The following is a 21,712-nucleotide window of genomic DNA, read 5'->3' as shown; positions in this document are numbered from 1 at the left end:
AGCCCTTACATTCGACGAGAAGGAATTCGCTCTGTCGTCGTTTCGTTACGGCTTCCCGAAGAAACCGTAAAGGATTTTCTGCGCGCGCATAAGTGCGCACTCATGTTTATCCATATCTCGAGAGTGCCTTATTCTTCCTCTATATTTTCTAAGAAGGGATTCATGTTGCGTCTTATCATCCGCCCTCTCGCTTTCGATTAGCTTTCACGGTGCGCGTCCACAGTTTTCGAAAGCGACATTCCGTCCCCCTCATGATAACGGTAGTCTCTCCTTCTGCTTCTCAGGCGGCACTTGATCGCGAGGCGCACGTCTCCGCACGACATCGCTCTTGAATAGCCTGGGAACTGTCGAAGAAAGTGAAGTGGGTCCTGGACGAGGACCCGGGGAGAGCGAGGAGAGAAGCGACGAGGGAGGAACCGGCGCGCGGCGCTCGCGCGAACGCCGCCGGCAGGAGCAGCCTCAGGATGTCGTACGCCAACCGATTCCCGTCCTCCCAGCACACCCGTTATCGCAGTAGCTGGGGCCCGTCCTCGGTCTCCGTCTTCAATCGCGCCGACGTGCCGCGACCCTCGCCGGAAGAGGAAGAGTTCGAGTTCTATCACGAGCGGCTGCACTCGGCGCAGAGCCGCCAGCTGATACCACTACAGGAGGACTTGGCCGATTGGATCAACAAGACGATAAGTGAGTAGCACATTTTCCAGACGTTACAGATGAAGCGTATTTTTGCATGAGTATCGATCGGCAAAGGGAAGAGAAAAAAAACTCGACCGACGAGTTCGGGTCACCCGCCAAGGCCGGCGGAACGCCAGTTTCGTGAGAAATTTCGATAACCGTTAGATATTACTACTCGCTAATTTATGGGAAAGATCGATAGCTCGTGCGGATCTATAGCCCGCGCGAATTCGCAGACCGACTCTGAGTCGGAATGACTCAGAGTCGTACTCCGCGTCGGAGTTTCCCCGATAGAAACGCGAAATTGAGCCCCTCCCACGGAATTGCCTTCCACCCAAATTATAATAGTTTCGTGCTCGTGTAACTTTGTCGTCTCGATGCCACGTCACGCGAGCATCGCCGGCGACAGTGCATCGCGTGTTATCTTCGAAATATCGTTTTCATGTAAAAAGTTTGTCAAGAGCTCACCGAGCGCACGTGATAAACACGACTCTAGATATATATATTTATTAACGTCGAGAGCACTGAAATCATGCGTTCGGAAAGACAAATGAAAAAGAAATCTATTTCACAAATTTATTTAAATTCTCTAAAACACTTGAAAATATTAAATTGAGCACGATGTGTAGTTACGTAAAAAGATGTTGGAGTTTTCTTATGGGGCTTTTCCCGTTCGGCTCGATCGGCGAATGCCGTGTAAGGCGCAGAAAGAAATCGGCGTGGCGTAACGCCGTGCAACGACTCCGACATTCGCGCCATCCTCGACCACATTTTTTTTTCCTCGCGTTCCATCACGGAATCGGGCTTCGCCCGATGTGAAGTCACCTTAAAAAGATCCGGCCGCGGCCTGTCGTGCCACGGGATGTGGCGTGCGCGTGCAAGCCTTACGCAGCTTTGGCGCGTAAGAGCCAACACAAAAGTTAGCATCTGGCGCTATACGTGGGAAAGGATATTCATAATATTTCGCTTTACACTTCGTCGCCGGCTCGGGTCGGGCTGACGTGCAAGAACGTGCGCGCCATGTGCGCAAAATTTCGCGAGGCTCGCTCGAACGTTCGCAAAAACGTTCAAGGATGGCAATATATATCCGTACATCGTTTCATATGAAAAAAAATTCCGCTACTTTACAAGCCTATTCGTAGGTCGTGATAAAACTGTTCAACCAAAAATGCCTTTTTTTCGAACACCATAACGGGACTAATCATTTCCCGTAGTCTTTTGGACTCTGAATTCGAATCCGGTTGTGAAGAATTGCTTTATCACGTTATAATTTTGAAAAATTTGCAGGCAAAGTTGGAAAAAGGCCTATTTTCACATATTTTGCCATATTATAACTTCGAAATGCCACGTGCTGGAGAAGTGTTCTTGCAATCAAAATTATGTATGTTGTTAGGATTTTCTCTCAAAAGGACTTTTTTTTGTCCGCTATAGTTAACAAGTCATTTATTGTTAAACATCTATTACGGAAAAGCTGTGAGTTAAATCATTGACAGTTTAACAAACAGCTTCCAATTTTGTTAATTTAATTTACAGCTTTTTCACAATAAACCTTGTGTTTAATAATAAATGATTTGTTAACTATAACGAACACAAATATTCCTTTTGAGGGTTGAAAGTCCTAACAACATATTTAATTTTGATTGCAAAAACACTTCTCTAGTACGTCGCATTTTGAAATTATAATATGATAAAATACGTGAAAATAATCCATTTTGTAACTTTACCTACAAATTTTTCAAAATTGTGATAGAGCAATTCTACAACCAAGTTCGGATTCAGCGTCCAAAAAACTATACGGAAAATTACTAGTCTTGTTATGGTGTTTTTTTTTGTTGAACTGTGTAATAGGAAGCAATGATTGTAAAACGAACTGCGCGTCACGTAGAACATAAACTGATAGCTAGGACGACCTCAAAAACAACTGTAGTATGATCAATAAGCAATTGTTCTCACTGTTGATGCGCAGAATATGGAAACGGAATATACTGCATACAGATCGTTATCGCATCGGCACTAAATTTGGGAAGTTCGAAGTAGGTGAAAGTTTCCGCAGCTTATTAGATTACACGTGAAGACTGTATTTCTAAAACGAGTACACGAGGTTAATGCCATAAAAAATTCTTACTCCGAGTCTACACCTGATCAACAAACTATCAATCGGCAGTCTTTTAAACCAATCGGTTAGCCTTTCAATTTTATTGATTTGTTCCATTTAAGATAAGTGGCATTTATTAATCGCTTAATTCGATCAACTGTGCAACGAAAATTGATCTGTTTCCGTTGGTAACGCAGTAAATATATCGTGCAATATGTCGCTTTAATTATTCTATGAGCTATCGGACAATAGATTTAATCGAGCGTACGTGTATCTCCTGAAATAATTGTGTTTAAAAGTACGGGAGAGTGTTTTTAGAAATTTCTGCGCTTCGTCTTTAGAGCAAGAAGAAAGAAAGGTGAAATGACGTGAGAAGAGCGATGGCCCGTGATTCTTTTCCTACAAGGAACTGGAAATCGACCGATGGCTATCTAATTCCAAGGCGCGCTTGTGTGACCGCCTTTCTGAACTGCTAGTTTCCTAATACGGTACGAATACGAGTTGATGCGTAAAATAGAACCGCCACGGTGTACCGAGCGGTGTCGCGGAAAGTAGCAATTCCGACGCTACACGCAGCATTTCACGTAACACAAACATTCGCGACGCGCGGGACTTTTCACCGCGCGCTACCCATCTCCATTCTGACCTTGCACTTTTTAGCGATTTGATCTTGAGAATCACCGGCGGCAGTTTCGCCGGTGCGCCGAGATTGTGTCCCTGAGATTACCGCTCTGTGAAGATAATTCATTGGTTCCCCGTTAGATCTCGTAATTGGATCGCGTACCGAATGGGAGATTAATGATGAAAAACACGTCGCCTCTAGAACACACACTCGCCAAGTACCTTAAGCGCATAATTCGATTCACTTGCGATTGTCGCTTTGCCCGTACTTTCACCTCTGATTGCACGTTGCCGCAGCAACGCTGGACGCGATTAAGCGCGTGCCGCGGTATCATCGATGCGCGGACACCGAGGAAAGTGCGCCCGGATCCGGCGTAAGATACGCTCGGATTCGCATCCGTTTGGCGAACGGTATATGCGCGAAAACGAGTGTGGTCTCGGACGCGACCTCGAAGGATCCGGCCTCGCGATGTGGACCACCCTGAGAGATTGCGACACGAGAGTTGCGCGCCGAGAAAAACGAATGATACGTAAAGGTGCGCGCATCGAGGTTCGTATACATATATATCTAGTGTCGCAAAAGGTTATAAGGCGACGCGCACGAGATATACGATGATTTACGTGACTCGCCTAAATCGTGTCGCTTAAAATATATCGATCTCCCGGTCAGGTCGCCGGAGATACTCGGGCGGTAGTAAATTAATGCCTAATGGTATTATCGCGTAACGTTTACGGTACAAGGATTTCCCGGATCGTTAAAAGCGCGTCCGTGAATAATACTTGACGTATTAAACGCAGTTTTCAAGATAATCCGAGATCCTTCCTGAATGGACGGTAATGAAAATGTTTCTTTTTTTTACTCAGTCGCCTGTGCTCTTGAACGTGAATGTTACTATTGTTTTAAAGCGCATACGAGACACGTGTTCCGTTCCCGGGGGGAGAAGCCGCTCCTTCGCACATATCGTATGCACGTAATGTATGTATGTATGCGCTGCAATTTTGCAAATTGCTTTCCTTTTCTTTGGTGTGTAATTTTGAAATTAGCCTGGACTTTCTCTTTACTAGAACATGAATTTATGAATTTACAAGACAAACCGCGCGACATTATCGACTATTTGCATTTCAGGCGAATTAGATAACTGAGAATCAGCGAAAGGATTTTGATCTTCTATTGCTTTTTTTTTTTTAATATCATCAGTGAAGAAAATTTAATGCACTTTGACTGTTATATTTTCTAACGTATCGTATCAATAAAATGCTCTGAGGGTGATTTTGAAAGAGACACTTTCAACGAGGCGTGAGTAAATAAAGAAAGGCATTTGATGAGTTTCCGAAGATAGCGAGAGAGGTTGAAATTTCCTAGCGTGTCAAAACGAGCGTGTTTGCTCATCCACGTTTGTTTGAGGAACAGATTTGCTCGCACAATTTTTTTCGCAAAACACTGTCTAACGAAGATTAGAGATATAGAAATGAGAACATAAGAATTTTTCGAAGGAAATCTCGTTAACTCTTGTAAATAAAATTAGAAATAAGTGTTAAAATATTAATTCGATTTTTTACATTACTCCTATTTTATATAGATTCTCATAAAGATTTTATCAAGAGAATTACAAAGAACAAAAGAAAAAGAATTGTGGCTTGATGTAGTCCCATTATATAGCTTGTTTAGACAGTTAGGTGAATAAGCTATTTAGACGGCTTATTTAGACATTTTAGACGTTACATGAGTTTCTCTTAAGAGGCTTACACAAAATGAAGACGCAGGAGAAGAACTTCTCATTGATATTCAACGGTTGCCAAAGCATCAGTGACGAGCATGAAAAAAAAAAATAACACGACGGTCTTTCGTTTACCCACGCGTGCGCGCGCCCTGCGCCTCCTGCACAGTTGCAAAGCCTCTGTGACTCAACCGGAAGTCGGCCGGGCACCCCTCTTCCTTCACGCCACTTCTTCTCTTCTCCCTTCATCGCGGGGCACCCAAAGCCGCATTACGCATAACATAATGGGCGTACCGCCTTCCTAATACGCTTGCGCATCCGCGGGGGACACCATCGACTCGTGAGACGATCTCGGCCGCGAGTCTAAGACAACGCGGCGAGATATCGCCTTGACACGCGCCGCGGACGGCCCGATCGGGCCGTAAATCAAAGAAAGCGTAGCCTTTGGCTCGCCGCGCTAATTTATCGTCGCCGATTATTCTGCCGATACAGGCGCCGCAGAGGCGACCGCGCGCGGACTCGCGGACTCGAAACGGATTTATCGTGGGATCCTGGGTATCGCGGGCCGATATGCGCCGTTTATAGAGGCGTGCTTCCGAGCAAATCGTGATCGTGCTTCGGAGCCGCTTTTGCCACGCCGCGCCGTCGTATTGCGTGGCAAATGTAGCTCAAAAATGCCGGCTCTATGACACGAACGAGCAGATAAGGAACGGATATACACGCCTCGGCGGTGTATATAACGAGGCGATAATCGAGACGTTCACGAGTATCACGAGCGCGAAAAAGAGGCTTGGAAATATATATCGCCCGTAGAGACCAGTCCGGCATTAAAACCAAGCCATCAAGGATTTCGCGAAAATACAGGTCACGGCGTATAGTAGTCGCGCGCGCGCGACGAACCTCGGGCTCGTTGAGCAATCGCGAGAGAACGAAGGGCGGATGTCAGTACCAATAAGAGTCGGAGGAAGTCCTTCCTTTCGCCGCGCGGCACGTCGTCGGCCGTAAACCCGTCGTGAAATTTATGCACGGAGAAGACCGTGTATATGTCTTTATTCCGAGTCGGGGACACGACTTATCTTACCTCACCCGACGCCCGATGATCGATAGCCGCGCCGATCGGTGCCATGTTACCCTTCATCGCAAGACGAGCATAATCGTTGCACCGGAAAATCGCGGTCACAGCCGCGAGGGGATTAAGGTCGCCAGGTTTAAAATACGAGAAAAACGCGACTCGCGCACGCAGCATACTCGTACTCGGAGGATTTCAACGATTAAAATAATTTCACGCTCGAATGGATGTACGTTTGTAAACTTTAGTCTACTCTCAACTTTCGGTTCTCACGTCTCGCAACTTCCGACTCGAATTCTTAATGTCGCTTAACTTACAGTCTTGAATCTTCAGTTTCTCGACTTACATTTCGATACCGTCGCTGCACGTGAGTGGCATGAGCAATGAAAACCGTAAATAGCGGATGACATAATGTGAAAGACACAGAGATTGTCTCCCTTTCTCATGACACGGATATAACTTTCATTAGTTACTATACAATACTCGACGTCGACGAAATTGTCTCACGGAAAACGCCTGCACGATCCGCCGGCATTGGCTATTCGCACGCGGAACTTGCTAACGCGAGACAAACGAGGGATTCCGCGCGACGTATCGGCGTAAACCTGAGAGAGATATTGTCAAAGAGACACTTGACACCGTAGCTTCCACATTTAAATATCCAAAAGGAGGCTCGTCTGACAGCGAGGTGTCGCCCGCAGTCCGCCGCGTTTCGCTTCCTCAATTCCATATGCGGACGCGCGCGAGATTCTCGCGCAGATACCTCGATCGGTAGCGGATTCATCCGGGCGACGCCTCTAAAGTCACGTCGGACAGAGACGGGGAACGACATAATGCCACGGACATGTATCTCGGGCTCGGTGACGGGGAACACGGTCGCCTCACGTAGTTCCGGGTGACCGAGTTTCCCGCACGGACGGGAACTCCTCGCGCGTCCGTGCACGTGCTCAAGTCCGAGACTGGTCTCCCAGCCCAACCCGTTTGCAGCTAATAAAAGTCATTTTCCGTTCGACCGTCCACTTCATCCAACAATGTTCAGAATGCTTGTTCTTGAAAAAAAAAATCATGCGGTAACATCCAGACTGTATAATCAGTTAGGACTGTAATTTTATGATACTTTACGTGCAGGTCTCGATTATTTTTATAATATATAATGTATAATAGAATTCAATTGCTTGTATATATAGAATTAATTCTTGAGAAGTTTAGAAATTTATAAAGCTATCGCGAAACAAGTTCTCTTAGCAATTCTTTTTAATTTTAATAAAGTTTATAAGTTTATTTTTGAGGGACTGTAGAGCCGATTTGGGATGCCACGTGGTTCCGTGTGGGAGCAGCAGACGCGTAATTGGCGAATCTTGAGTTCGATCTATCGTCCCACGTACGGCTTTTAAAATTCATAAAGCGACTTCCAAGTTGGAGGTTATTTATAACAATAAATAGAAAAACGCGCGGTAAACGAACCATACGCATTTAAAATTTCAATTAGAGATATTACAAGATGGAATTACTTACGTGGAACAGAGAAGACTGCAATAAATATTGTCGAAAAGACAGATATATTCAACTTACTATGACAAACAACTTGCGAATAAAAAATTGATAAATTGAAAATCTTAATATCATAAAATTATACTTTAATATAATAATTAGATCATCTCAATTATGCGTTATGTCGACAATCACATTAATAGGTGAAACACCTATATTGTCGCGAATGTTCACAAAGAGGAAGATCGAATCTTCAAAACAGGTCAAAATTCACCCAGGGTTGGAGTCAATGCCGATCGATTTCGTATCGTACGTGTTCGCAGTTCCGATACATGCGGTAACGCCGGTCGCGGTGCGCCACGTGATAGATTCCGCCGTGTTTAAAAGCCCGTTCTTTTCGTCGTGCCCCCGGTGCCAACCCCCATTGTTGTTACCGGGTCGAGTCACGAGCCCGCGCGCTCGCGGGTTCTCATTACCATCCGTATCTGCGAGGCACTATCGCTGCGCCAGGGCCCAACCTAGTTCCTATTTCCCATTGTGCCCGCTCTATATCTATATCGATGGTGTCTACGGGATCGTGTGTCGCGACCCTGATGCGAGTTTTCCTTAGATTCACTCATCGATCGCTCCGCCCTGGTATAGAGAAACGACATGTAAAACGGAGATATTGACACTCGAGTTGATTCAAGCGTCTTTAAGTGGAGCACGGATTTCTACATTTCGCGTTTTATACTTTGTATTCTTTTTATCAGTGCGCGAATAAAATATGGCAACTTCTTCGGTAGTCGAAGATGTTACTGCAATCTATAAAAAAAAAATCGCGTTCTTAACATCGTTTTTATACAGGTTTCTTTAGCTATAAATTTTGTGCGTTTCTCTGATTTAGATTTACAGCCGATACGCTCTACTTCGACAACTTTGATAAAACTTGGAATAAAAATAAATCACGTACGCGAAGCGAAGAGGTGAAAATCGCAGAGTTTTCCGAGAGGAAAAAAAAAGACTTCTCCCGCCGGCGTATCCGGTGAAATTCAATTGCTCCGATATCTTCGGCCACGATATATAATCGGATAACGATCGCTATAGTGCGCTACCACACGTTCGTCCGTATCCTAAAACGGGAGATCTAACGGATCGAAACAGGAGGCGGTAATAGATAACGGCCGACGGTGAGCGCAGATGCGCTCACTCTATCATCTACCGTATGGCTGGATTCGCGCATGAACTGCACGGGGGATAATGAATACGGAAAAGAGACGGCAATAAATAACATGCCGGCCGGTAATAGATAGCGGCTAATGGCGGGCACAGACTCGGATTAACGTGCATAATTAACATACGTGTTAAGCCGAACGAAGAGAATGGAAGCGTCTTTTTGCGGGGAGGATTACATAATTTGTCAGGGTAAATAAGGACTCTTGTTAGGATCTGTAGAATGACGGGCGCGAGAGGTATATGTGATAGGGAGGGTAATTAATGACGGCTAATAATGAGAAGAGACTCGGATTAACGCGCCTGATAAATTTACACGTTGAAATTGATCAAAGGAAATGGAAATCTCCTCTTTTCGCAGAGGAGATTTTTTTTTAAAGACAATCTGCCTAATTTAAAGGCAAACAAGAGGGAGCAAAAAGACTCGATCGGCTCGTTTTCCAGAGAAGGTCCAGAAGTTCATCAAATATTTATCAGGGGATCTCGCGCGAGGTCTCTCCTCTCGTTGGAGCCGATATTGGAAAGTTCTATTTATCCGGAAAAGTGGAACGTGGTGCGGCGTCCTTGATCTGCGAGCTTAAGTACCTGGCTAAGTACCTCGGCAGGCGAACGAAACTAAAGCGATTTTATATAGTCACGCATGAGTCGACCCTATCCGTGAGAGTAATGCGACCCGACTCTCGCTTCTCGCTTGACCCGCCGTGTCGTGACAGATCGACGGTTTCTGACGCGCGGCGTTTCAAAAGCGCCGCCCTTTTTCCCCGCTGAAAATCACGAGACGCGACGAGAGAGTCGGAGATCGGAATCTCGCCGGGACGATGAATCAGCCGTTCCCGACCTAAACCTAAACCGATCTCCATTGTCTTTCCAGTTGTGCCAATCCTGCCGATCGCCTGCATTAAAACGGGCCGTCCTTGAGCGTCGCCGCGCTACTGATAAATGATTTACCGCACGATCACTCCCGGGTGGTAAATTTGTTTCTTCAAACAGGCCTCCTCGACCGACCAAACCGGCTCGCCGATCGACATTCGATACATGGACGAATCACCGTTGTGTTCTTGGCTACACTTACGGGCGATTACTACAATCACGTTGCCGATCGATCGTGTCGAATAGCTGCTTTCGCGAAGTTGCGTACAGATTTTTTAGACTGCCCCGACGTAGCTCGAGCTTTATAAACTTATCGCAAGTCTACTCGGTAAATTTTCGTTTTGTGTAATAAATAAATGATATACGGTAAATAATTGTGGCTTGCACGACTGAGAGAAATCAGTGCGTTGTAATTATATTGATCAAGAAAGTAGAAGGTATAGCAGTAAGAAGATAAGGCATGATATATAATAATTTTCAGCTCGGAGGCTGAACAAGCGTGAACGATAGGCTACTTTTTCCGTTACGGCGTATCACCTCATCGAGCCACTTGAATGTCATTGAGAGATACTTAGAGCTTATGCCGAGGGATACTCATGCGTACAATGCGTGCGAATTATCGCCGGCGCGACGGACGAGCGAGCTAATTTCGCAATCTTCAAATTTCAGATGTGGATTACATAACGGGTGACAATTTCTTCGACGTGCTGGATAATGGGGTGATTGTATGTCGACTGGCAAGAGTTATTCAGGAAAAGGCGAGATCCGCGGTGGAGGCTGGGCGGGCGAAGGGAGTAAGCATATTATAAATTCTTTATCTCAGCTTAAATTTCATTATTTTCGTGTGTATTAAGGTTCCCTGCAGTAATAATTTCTCTCTTGAAGTTCTCTTATTATATGCAATGTCGATTAATTGTTAAAATATGTACAATATATTGAATTTGTCACCAAAAGAATTTTGAAATCGAGAACTTTGTTTTGGCATAACAGTAATGAAAGTTTGAAGGGAAGAAATTTTTGCTCGGAAACATAGAAAAATGTTATTGCAGCCGGCGCCGGTGATACGTGGACGTTGCTGGGAGAACGCGGCGCGACGCAGCTTCTTCTCTCGCGACAACATGGAGAATTTCATACAATTCTGCCGGCGGCTGGGCGTCCACGAGAATCTTCTCTTCGAAAGCGACGATCTCGGTAAGGCCGGGGCGCAATTAATTTTAATGCATGCGAATTAAGCACCACGGGGCGGGCTTGCCGTCGCGCGCAAGCAGTGTCCCGTTCGCTCTATCGGACGACTTTCAACGAGATGAGATTTAAGTGCGCGCCCGATTAAGTTGACGAGCGGCGATTAGCGGAAACACAGTAATTGACTCGTACAATCTCGTGTACGCGGACACGCGTATGCCGTATAAATTACGATCCGGCGTAAAACGAGGTATGCAAATCCGGAGCGGTTGGCGTTGTGACGGGAAGCGAGAGTGATCGTCGCGCGCGACTTCGCGGAAAGTGGAGCGAATCTGCGGAACTCTCTTCGGAGATCGGCGGGACTTTCCCACTTAATGAAGTTTAATTGCCGTCGAAAACGAACAATGCGATTACGTAAATGACGTAACGACGTAATCGAGCGTGGCGGGAAACCACCTTTGGGAAAAACATTTTATTGTGCGGGAACAGCATTGACCCGAGCAAAATCGAGAACGTCACGACAATAAAAAATTAATCTCGATATGATATACGTAAAATAAACACGCGTTTGTCGTTTAATACCAACATATACAATACGTACATAGCGTGGTCCATCTCTTTGCAGTTCTGCACGGCCAACCACGGAATGTTGTGCTGTGTCTGCTGGAAGTCGCGAGACTGGCGGCCAGATATTCCCTGGAGCCGCCCGGACTCGTGCAGCTCGAGAGGGAAATCGCGGCGGAGCAGGAAAGGGATCTTCACTGTTTGTCCGACAGCGGTATATCCCACAGCAGCCTCGTCTCCTGGCAGTTCCAGTCGCCGTCGCCGACCGCGACACCCAGGCCGTCGCCGGAGAAGATCAAACATAGCAGGTAAACAGGCCGTAATTTTTTAATTTTTAATAAACGAATGTTCTCACGTTTCCGCTGTGAGTCGCCCAAGTGCCATCGATCCTGCAACCACACAATATTTTTCAATGCGTTACCGTACGACATAGCGGTCGACAAGCGACGATATTGCGGGACGAAACCAAAACTGAACCGTTAGGGAATGCATAAGTTATTCGCTCGCATAATTTCTGTTTCACTTTACGCGCATCGCATTCGGGACAGCGCGCCCAGAACCCCGACATATTCTGGCTCATTTACGACGACGACAGATTTCCCCATCGGGTTAACAGTCGCTGACTGAACGGGCAATTCTGCGTGGTGTTACCGAGAAGGAGACCTCGGAGTCGCGCAACTCCGTAGGAGTGGCTGAATTTTATAGCATATGCAAAGTTTCCGGTGCGTGTGCCGAAGCCATTGTGTTATTCTGCAGAATAGTTGGGTGTAACGTTTGCTCCGTTGAATTGTTTAGATAATTGTTTTCTCATTCGGGCAGTTCGCGAAGTCGTAAATCATACATACAAGTTACATAAGAATTTTCATTTCCCTCGCTGTGTCACTTTCAACGCAGCAGTAATATTTTATGAAAGCATGAGTGTGAGAGAGAGAGAGAGAGAGAGAGAGAGAGAGAGAGAGAGAGAAAGAGTTCGACAGTCGTAAATCGTAATATAATTCCAGCTCGGCATCCGAAGTCACAACAACCGGCACACGATGGCTGGACCCGGTGACCGGTGCTACGCACGAATCTGAGATGCGAAGGTCCGTCAGTGACAACGGGCCGACTGGAAGTGACGGGGTGCCTAGCGACACTACCGAGGACGACTGGTCCCGCGGCAGTGTCGAAGACCCCGACGAGGTGCCGTCGCCGTCGAGCTCGCCATCGCCATCGTCGGCCGAGCCACCGGAGCACCCCGGACCGATAACAGAACTCGATCGCAAGGTACCAGAGTGTCCCACTTTCACTTACAATGCAATCCCATTAATGGAGTCCTCGATAGTTTCGAATGCATCCTGCGCTTCCTGTATAACACAAAAGAGTCCTCCATATTTAATGATATTGTCAAGAGAAAATATCTCTCGCTGTATCGCTTGTCACATTTAACAATTTCCAACAAGATTCGGAGAAGTATTTTTCCTCCTGGGAACGAAGGTCCGATACTGAAGGGTTGAAATAATAATGTAGCAATGCAGAGGAAGCTGCCTCCTTCCGTGTCGCATACGATAAGAAATGCATATTGCGGAAGGTTGAATAATTTATATTCTTCCCTATTAATGTTAATGTAGCTTCGCTGATTATTCTACGCACGCGTTGTTTTAGTCGTACCTTCTCTCGCATGTCGTTGAGAAAACCTTGGTCCTGTACGTGTTATTACTAGACGTTGCGCTTGCATTGTAATCATTATCGTATACGAGAGGGAAAAGGTGGTATACGGAAAGGACGCGCGATGGGAATCGGCGTTTTCTCGTATATATTATATTTTCCACGCACGCATCTCTGCACGCGCGTGTCGGGATTCTTGCACGCCTAGCGGCGGAAGTTACGCACCGGCGCGGCGCGCGGTATCTTCGGCCCTTTGCTCCTCGCTGCGACGACACGTCGAGGCGATTTATCTCGCGTGACAGCCGATCATTCTTCGTACGTATGTCCGACAATAATGAAGGCGGACGGGCCCGGGTGCACAAAAAACGCCCGTCTAAATATATACCCCGCTATATCCTTTCGTTCGGAGCGAAACCTCTCTCATTGTCCAGTATCTCCAGCATCGCGTGCCTCTCTCTGTCTACAGGTGCGAAGAGCCACCGAGGCCGTCCAGAGACTCTGCCAGTGCCCGTCGAACAAATGCTCCAAGCTGAAGGTGCGCAAAGTCGGCGAAGGCCGCTACCATATCGCGGGACGTAACGTCTTTATCAGAGTAAGTATACATCTATCATTTTTTTATCATATATAACTCGTATCTCTTTATCGAAATTAAAATTATCAAAAAAATCGATAATGTGTATTAAGTATTGTCATAAAAATTTTAAAGACGAGTTGCACTTTCGTTCAATATTTCGAGTTGTTTCTCAAAGCCGAGGTGTTCCATATCCGATTTGAAAGCAAAGGGCCTTTCCCTGAAAATCTCGAGATCTTTTTTTTCCCTTCTTCTTTATTCCTATCATGTCACGATGACCCTTCCGAGCGTGACGGTCGTTAATGACCAACCGCCGCTGGTGTGTTTGCAGCTTCTCAAGGGGAGACACATGATGGTGAGAGTGGGCGGCGGATGGGACACTCTGGAGCATTTTCTGGCGAGGCACGACCCCTGTCAGGTGAGGGTCCTCAACCGCGAGGGCACACCGCCACCCGGCACCAAGCACGACAGCTTCTTGCACATTCGCGCCAAGTATCGCAGCCCGCCGTCGTCGGAGCCGAGCCTCGCACGCCGGTCGCTAGCCTAAGAGAGAGAGAGCACACGTAGTGCCTAATCACGCGCGCCCACACGCGACGGCGGGCCCCCTCGGGCCCCCCGTCACGTGGCGTGATGCTGCCGCACGCTTGGCGCACGTGCGAATTGAAACATCCCGGATACACACCGCGCAGCGTGTACCGCTATCACGTCCCCGTCGGCCTGTTGTGGGTCAGGTAACGCGTGATGAAACGACGCGTGGCGGGCTCGGGTTATCGTAAGGACGGCAACACGCATCATCGCATGATTTTTCACGCACGATACATTCCTCCTTTCCAACTACGTTCGATGAGTTGGCTATTTTGAGGGAAGGAGAGGCGCCCCGCGGAAGCCCGCCTTTAAGCGCCTCGCGGTCACTTATGCACATTCCGATACTCCGTATATCGCTATTTGCGAGTTCTCTTTACCGGTGAAAAATCACCGATACAGACGCACCGCCTATTTTATATATATATATACGCCGGTTCGCATACACGATACCTCTAACCACTCTCGTACCTACTGTATATGTACATCCCGAATTGCGCGTACAATTTGTTACGTGTAAACCACGTTACGCACGTCGGTCACGGTATAGAGAAGCACAGGAATCGCTATTTTTTACATACGTCCGTATGTCAGGTGGTTGAAGAGCACCGCAGGTGTCGAAGGGCATCCTCGCAGACGCCGCGCAACGGGTCGCGATTTTTTCAAGGAGAAGTAACGAATAGTCAAAGTATCCGTTCTGTATCCAAGATCGGCGTCTGCGATTCAGGAGACTTCGACTATTCGGCACTTTTATACATTATCGCGTCAACGAATCAATCGACTAGTATTACATTTGGCCTTTACCTCTCGTCAGGCACTAACGTTTTGCGGCGTCTACCCGGAAGTTCTTCGACCAGCAAGCGCGCTGCACTAATGGTAATGGTAGCGTTAAGATGCCGCAATGACCAAACTTTATTTTCGGAACCGTGTCATGATAATCATTATACTAATGATACAGATAATAATAGGAACTTTTTGAAATAAATGTCCAACTTAGAAGCTCAAGCGTTTTACTTAGCGCTTCGTGAGCTACGTGCAATAAAGAGAAAAAAAAGTGCAATTAAAATCTCAGGTAGAAAATCGTCCGTGGCATGCCTTAAAAAAGATCGACTAATCTTTTTTTCTTCTTTTAAGAAAATTTCTTTCGCGACACTGACATATCGTTTTTCCCCTTAAAATCGTAATTATGACGTAACAATCATAACAGCTTTACAAATATTTCCAGCCAAACTGGATAATATCGAGTATTAACGATATTATTTTATTATCGATGTCGTATAACGTAGTTTTTTTTTAAATATTCAACTCGAATTCAATTGCGCGTCTTGGTCATTGCTAATATTTCCTATAAACCAATATATTCTTATATAGTGCACTGCCATAGTTTACGACGGCAAACACGCGATCAGGCACTTATATCGTAATTAATCGACAGGGTCGGCTTGATTTTCAGTGTATTACTTTCTACACATTCCGAATTAGGAATCGCTTACGACGTATATAATTTGCCGTACAGACTTGATGAGTGAATTTTTCTACGTGTTGCATTACCGATATTTTCGTAATCATATGTCACCAAAGAATGATATGTTCATATCTGAGAGCGTTTTTTGCAATATACGTTATCAGTTTTTTTTTGAGTTGTACTTAATCTCTTACGGTTTCCATTTCAGCCGACCCTGAAATTTATATAGATACACATTAGTATTCGATTAATATCTAATACAAACTTATATCACCTAACGTGTAAAGTGCTTCATGATAATTGTCACGATGTACACACATCTAGATACATACACACACACACACACATATATATGTTTTGTACTTTTATATAAATTAATCTACGGTAAGTTAAGGGGGAGGTAATAATGGTCGGCGTATATTGCCGAGATAATTAAACCGTACAATTATTCCGCTTACAGAAGTGCAAGAGCACAGTGTGCAAAGGAATACCAAAGCAAAGAAACATGCGACGAGTAATGTCGGCTCGTTGAAGCTAATTAAACCGTCATCCGTGATCCGTTTATCCGTGCGTGTCAGTTGCAGTCGGGAAGATTTTGTGGTCGTGTTTCGACGAAAATCGACGTCTCTTTCATACAAAAATTATCCTTCACGAAAATAATCCGTTCACGGCGTTCCATCATCCTTTGCGAAATAGAATCAGTGTTAAATTGCGATTTGCACTGTAATGCAATAAGCTTAAGTTTAGCGAGCCTACTACAGGGCCTTACGTTTACTGCAGACATATACGATTAATTTTTTTTTTGCGAGAAGGAAGAGTTACTTCCTAATTTAAAACCGCCCTGCCTAATTAAACTAATTCTCGCCATATTATGTAATTTTGTAAATAATACGTCGCTCTGACATATCGACAGATTATGATAATTGATTTAAGTTAATCGTACCTGCTTTATATCGCGTTAACGTCCGCGGATTTTGCGTATATAAACTGTATGATCCATATATATATATATATATATATATATATATATATATATATATATGTATATATATATATATGTCTAATAAGTTATTTATACATATAACTCGTCAAGTCCCTTTTTATTACAGATTACGTTATTGATGTTCGAACTTCTCGATATGCGCTAACATTGCGACGCGTAAAACAGAAGGAACTATGTTTTGATGATATTAAACTGTTAGAAATTTATTTAAGTTATATTATTTATAGTGAAATACTGAAAGCAGTATAATTAATGAACGTAAGTTTTAAGACAGATTATCGTTTACTTCGACACCGTTTCATCGTAATTATTCAGCTATTAATGAAGTATTATAATAGCATTGCAGTATTGCATATATATATATACGTACGTTTAATCTTTGTTCATAATATAACTGCACTAGGCTTTCGCAAATTTTAAGATTTTGTCTAATACGCAAGATATATTGAACGCAGCATTTACCTTTATCTATTCAACTAAGTTCAAAACTATTATGTCGGTTGTTATATTTTGTTGAACAATAAAATATCTGACAGTATGATGTGCCCAAAAATTTTGTGACTATAGCCAAAATCACCACGTATTGCTTTTTAGAATCTGATACCAACTTCCACTCCGTATTATCCTTTCCCGAATAATATTACGATTACAAAAATAAAAATGAAATTAGCTTCATATTTCGCTTGATATATGATAAAAGTATTCATTATATCAAATTACGAAAGAGCTATATTGTTTTCTGCCAGTAATAATTTGCAGTTAATTATCTCTACTTTTGTAAACTCTAATGATTGACATTACTACTGCAAAATTATTTTTAATTGACAATCATGAAGAAGGGAAGGGATATATTTTCATTTGCATACTAAACATATATTTCGTATAAAACCAAAGTCATTACAAATTAATTTAAAAAATATGTTTGGTTAAACATTACTTTGCATTAGCGCTATTTCTAGATAATACGAAACATATGCGACTTAGTGTATATCTCTAGAAAAATTTTTGGTATATATTTATATTTAATATATACGGAATACTTATAAAATGTAATATAATAAAATAAATCAATATATCAGGTATATAGGTATATTAAAATAATAATACTACTAATGGATAATGCAATAAAAATGCATGGTCATATTCAAATGGTATAAAAAGATGTCGTCATGATGAAATGCGCTCTACTTCTTTTTGCTTTTGCCTAACGTCAGAGTGTGATGTTGGGGTTGCTGCGCGAACTGCGCTTTTCGTCTATTGAACTCCAATATATCGTCCTCAAGCTTTTTGCGACTGTCTTCTAATTTCTTCTTTTCCTCAGTATGATCTTTCTTCAGCTTGTCGAATTTACTGTGAAGCTATGTACAAAAATCAATAAACATGAGTATTAACAGCTGTAATAAAATAACGGATCTAGTGATTTGGGACATTTTATACTTAAACCATACCTCCTTCTCAGCTTCTTTCAATTCAGCCTCTTTTTCTTTCACTCGGGCAACAAACATCTGGCGCATCTCGTCCTCCTTTTGTTGCAACTCTTGCAAGTGAATGGATCTCTTCGCTTCGCACGTCTGTTGAAAACTTACAGGTTTGTTGTCGCTGTCAACGTCACTGAAGCCCATCTGAAAGATCAGAATAAGAAGTTTCAAGAAAGATGACTTTTGCGAAAAATTTCTGATACCAACAATTGAAATATATATACCTGTTCCAATCTCTTCTTTCGATACAGTTCATAGTGGCGACAATGTGTTTTCTCGCGCATATCTTCCATATTGGTACTTATCAGCATCTCGCGCAGTTTCACAAAGTCACAGTGAGATTCATTTTCGACTAATATGCACAATGTTTAATGTTTTCCAGCTCTGTTTTTTCAAAACAAGTATAATAAGTAAAATTTATAAGTATCTTACCTTGAACTGTACCCCACGGATATTGACGAGAACGCATCATTTTATTGCCCACGCGAACGAAATCGGTACTGCCAACGACAGCAAAGGGTACGTGAGTGTTCATGGTGGCGTTTATATCCATAACGCTTTCATCATCGGTTGGAAATTGATAGATATGTATTCCGTTGTTTTGCAGCTCGGATATTATCTTGCTCTAAAATAAAAATATTATAATAAGACTGTGGTGTCACAAGTGACACACAAGTGCGCAGAGTAAATGAAAATAATTTCAGCGGAAATGCCGCATACCTTAAATTTCTGTAACTCAGTCTTCGATATTGTGTCTGCTTTAGCAATAATTGGAATAATGTTGACTTTGGTATCCAGCTTCTTCATGCATACTAAATCAATGGATTTCAACCTGGAAGTACAGGAACATATGCACAATTAAAGCAACTTTCTTAATTCGATAGTAATTAATTCATGATACGCAATAATAATGAATGCTTACCCATGACCAGTAGGACATATGAAATACAGGCAGATATGGATGCGAGTGTCATGATAGGTTGCCAAGTTTCGCTTGATTTTCAGCTCTTCCTGCAAATAAGCTTCAAACTGTGCATCTATATAGTCGACGACTGCCTTGAAGCTGTCCTCCTTGTTGATTTGATCGCCATAGCCGACCGTATCAACGATGGTCAGCTTCAGCCTGACATTGCTCTCTTGCAATTCGTAGGTGTGCGCCTTGAGCTTTACGGATGGTAGATTATGGGGACTGGGACTAGATTCGAAGCTTGTGTTAAAAAGGGAATCCATAAGCGTGGATTTTCCGAGGCCGGTTTCACCTGTTCAAATAAATTAAAACCAAGTGTTTGTTTATAAACTACTTGACGCCTAGTACAGATGTATATAGTAGAAAAATGAGGTTAACACTTTGTACATACCAATGCAGAGAATATTGAATATGAATCCATTTTGCACTGATTTGTTCACCAATTGACTAGGCAGACTGTCAAATCCAACGTGACCTGACAATTTCAGCGTACGTAGCATAGACTCGATCTAATAACAGAAATTATATGTCACCAATGTAATTCTCAAAGAGAGAATGAGAGAGAGAATGTGTGTGTGTGTGTGTGTGTGTGTGAGAGAGAGAGAGAGAGAAAGAGGAAGCAACGTTGTATCCATAAATGGATGAAATAGATGCATGAAGGAATGTTCAATTCAATATACAGTTATGATGCCTGAGAGCCAACACCCTTGAATATGACACATGACTCCACAGATAACGTCCAGTTGTATGTACTTGCACGTATAAAAACAATGTCAAACATGCTTTGCATCGAAAAGAAAGAAGGAGGAAACATTTGCGCCCAACGCAAGTAGAGATATATCGATCACTTGGCGAGATTGGGAAGTGTTTCAAATGCGTTTCCCAGGCGGAAGTTTGTCAAACAAGGACGCTTTTCGACAGGGAGTTACACGTAATCCGAGATGACAGGCGACAACATGCGAGTCCCGGCCGTTTCGACGAAGAGTCCGCGTCCGTCGCGTCGGGGAACGTGAAAGTTCGGGGGAGTCGGCGTGTGCGCGAGAAATTCTCCGTAGTACCTTAGCACGGTCAATATCCTCCGTCGCCATTTTTCCTACGATTCCGCTGCGACTGCGAACGCCCACGGGAACGAGCACTCTCGACAGACGGAAGCCGTGATCCGCGGCGGCGAGCGGCGAGCCTCCTCAAATCACTATCAGAGAATTCGGAGTATGCATGCGCCACCAGAGAGGACCCTGACCTGAGAGCGGCCATGCCCACGGCAGCGCCTCTGGAAAGTGGACATTGAACTACGTAGCCAATGTTCATGATAATGTCGGTAATGTGCACGGATTTTTGGTGCTGATCCGTGCTATGTGCGGAAATGCGAATAGGTTAGTTAGACAAGGACCGACATCAATGTCGGTCAGTCCTTGTCTCAGGATCCTCTCTGATTATAGATTTTCGGTTCTTGCAGTGAATATCGGAACGCAGCCATAGACGAGCGTAAAGGTCCATTTCCGCAATGGGAGCGGTAAGTCGTAAGTCATAAAAAATTGACCAATCACAATCGTATATGAGAAGAATAATTGGATGTAATTGGTCAATTTTTTACGATTTACGACCACAGAAAGGTTTTAACATTTTTTCTTTTTTAAACTAAACGTAGACAAGTGCGCCAATGATCTTGAAGAACTTAATTAACGACGAGGTTAATTAACAAGGATATAATTAACACGTAAATGCGTCGGCGGGCACTCGTAAATTCCGCGGCGCGCCGACACATGCGCCGCTGATGCGCCGCGTCGCGTCGCGTCGAGTCCAAGCGCCGTCGCGACGCCGCGCCGGCGTAGCCCGCGCGCGCGTCGGTGTTCCGCCTAGGAACATTCGGGCCGGCGCGGCTGGCAGTGCTCACAACAGTGCCCACTTTCTAACATGGCAGATCAATTTGTGTTGTATTATCATGTGACGGCGAAACGCTCCCGTTGATAGGACCGTAACCTCGTGCGAAGCGATCGTAGTCCCCCGGTAACCTCGCGAGTGTGGACGCGCGGCGCGCTCGCGGTCGCGTTAAACAAAATCGCGATGGCGGACCTCAAGAGCCCGCCGTTCAGTGACATCAAGCGGCCCGAGGAGGTGGTGGCGATGGCGATGAACGACAGCCTCAAGTTCGCCGTGCTGATCGGCCTGATCGAGGTGGGACAGGTGTCCAATCGGGAGGTCGTCAACACCGTGCTGCACCTGGTGAGTCGATCGAGGAACGAGCGCCGCCGTCACCGTCGGCCGTCGCTGACGGAGCGGAGCGCAGCGCAGCGCGCCCGGCGCCGTCGACGTCGGCGGCCTCGTCGCCGTGGCTGCTTCGCCCCCGCGGGGCCGCCGCGATTCCCGCCGCCCCCACAGTCGACGACACCCGTCGCGACGCTTCCGATATGACAGCCCAACTGTCAAAACTTCCCCGCCTGTCTGCGCGCGGTCGTCGTCGGAGGACCCCCGTTTCTCCGCGAAAAAACGTCGTACTTCTCGAAGGGA

The 21,712-nt window shown here is 44.8% G+C and overlaps 3 protein-coding genes across 3 annotated transcripts in view; 2 read left to right on the top strand and 1 right to left on the bottom strand.

The window, feature by feature from the left end:
- Window positions 1-464: 464 nt before the first annotated feature.
- LOC105453650 (growth arrest-specific protein 2-like) lies at window positions 465-16,699 on the top strand. Its single transcript, XM_011695784.1, has 8 exons — window positions 465-681; window positions 10,418-10,542; window positions 10,798-10,939; window positions 11,556-11,802; window positions 12,496-12,757; window positions 13,605-13,730; window positions 14,041-14,127; window positions 16,217-16,699. The coding sequence occupies exons 1-8, from the start codon at window positions 465-467 to the stop codon at window positions 16,286-16,288; spliced, it is 1,278 nt and encodes a 425-aa protein (XP_011694086.1). The 3' UTR covers window positions 16,289-16,699.
- A 917-nt stretch (window positions 16,700-17,616) lies between these two features.
- LOC105453649 (septin-2) lies at window positions 17,617-20,448 on the bottom strand. The gene is made up of 8 exons (XM_011695782.1): window positions 20,263-20,448; window positions 19,596-19,713; window positions 19,160-19,496; window positions 18,958-19,069; window positions 18,670-18,862; window positions 18,462-18,589; window positions 18,208-18,381; window positions 17,617-18,117 (listed from the first exon to the last, which is right to left on the bottom strand). Exons 1-8 carry the CDS (start codon window positions 20,290-20,292, stop codon window positions 17,944-17,946), a joined length of 1,266 nt encoding a protein of 421 aa, XP_011694084.1. The 5' UTR covers window positions 20,293-20,448; the 3' UTR covers window positions 17,617-17,943.
- A 613-nt stretch (window positions 20,449-21,061) lies between these two features.
- Window positions 21,062-21,712, top strand: part of LOC105453648 (neurobeachin) — a 307,877-nt gene continuing 307,226 nt past the window's right edge. Inside the window, exon 1 of the mRNA XM_011695781.1 lies at window positions 21,062-21,427. Coding sequence (XP_011694083.1) covers window positions 21,269-21,427 — 159 coding nt within the window. The 5' untranslated portion in view covers window positions 21,062-21,268. The remainder of the gene's footprint in view (window positions 21,428-21,712) is intronic.

The sequence above is a fragment of the Wasmannia auropunctata genome, unplaced genomic scaffold, assembly GCF_000956235.1.
Source record: "Wasmannia auropunctata unplaced genomic scaffold, wasmannia.A_1.0 LD335996.1, whole genome shotgun sequence".
In the NCBI taxonomy this organism is placed as follows: domain Eukaryota; kingdom Metazoa; phylum Arthropoda; class Insecta; order Hymenoptera; family Formicidae; genus Wasmannia; species Wasmannia auropunctata.
Note: the sequence above shows the minus strand (reverse complement) of the source record. Positions and strands in the feature narration are given on the sequence as shown.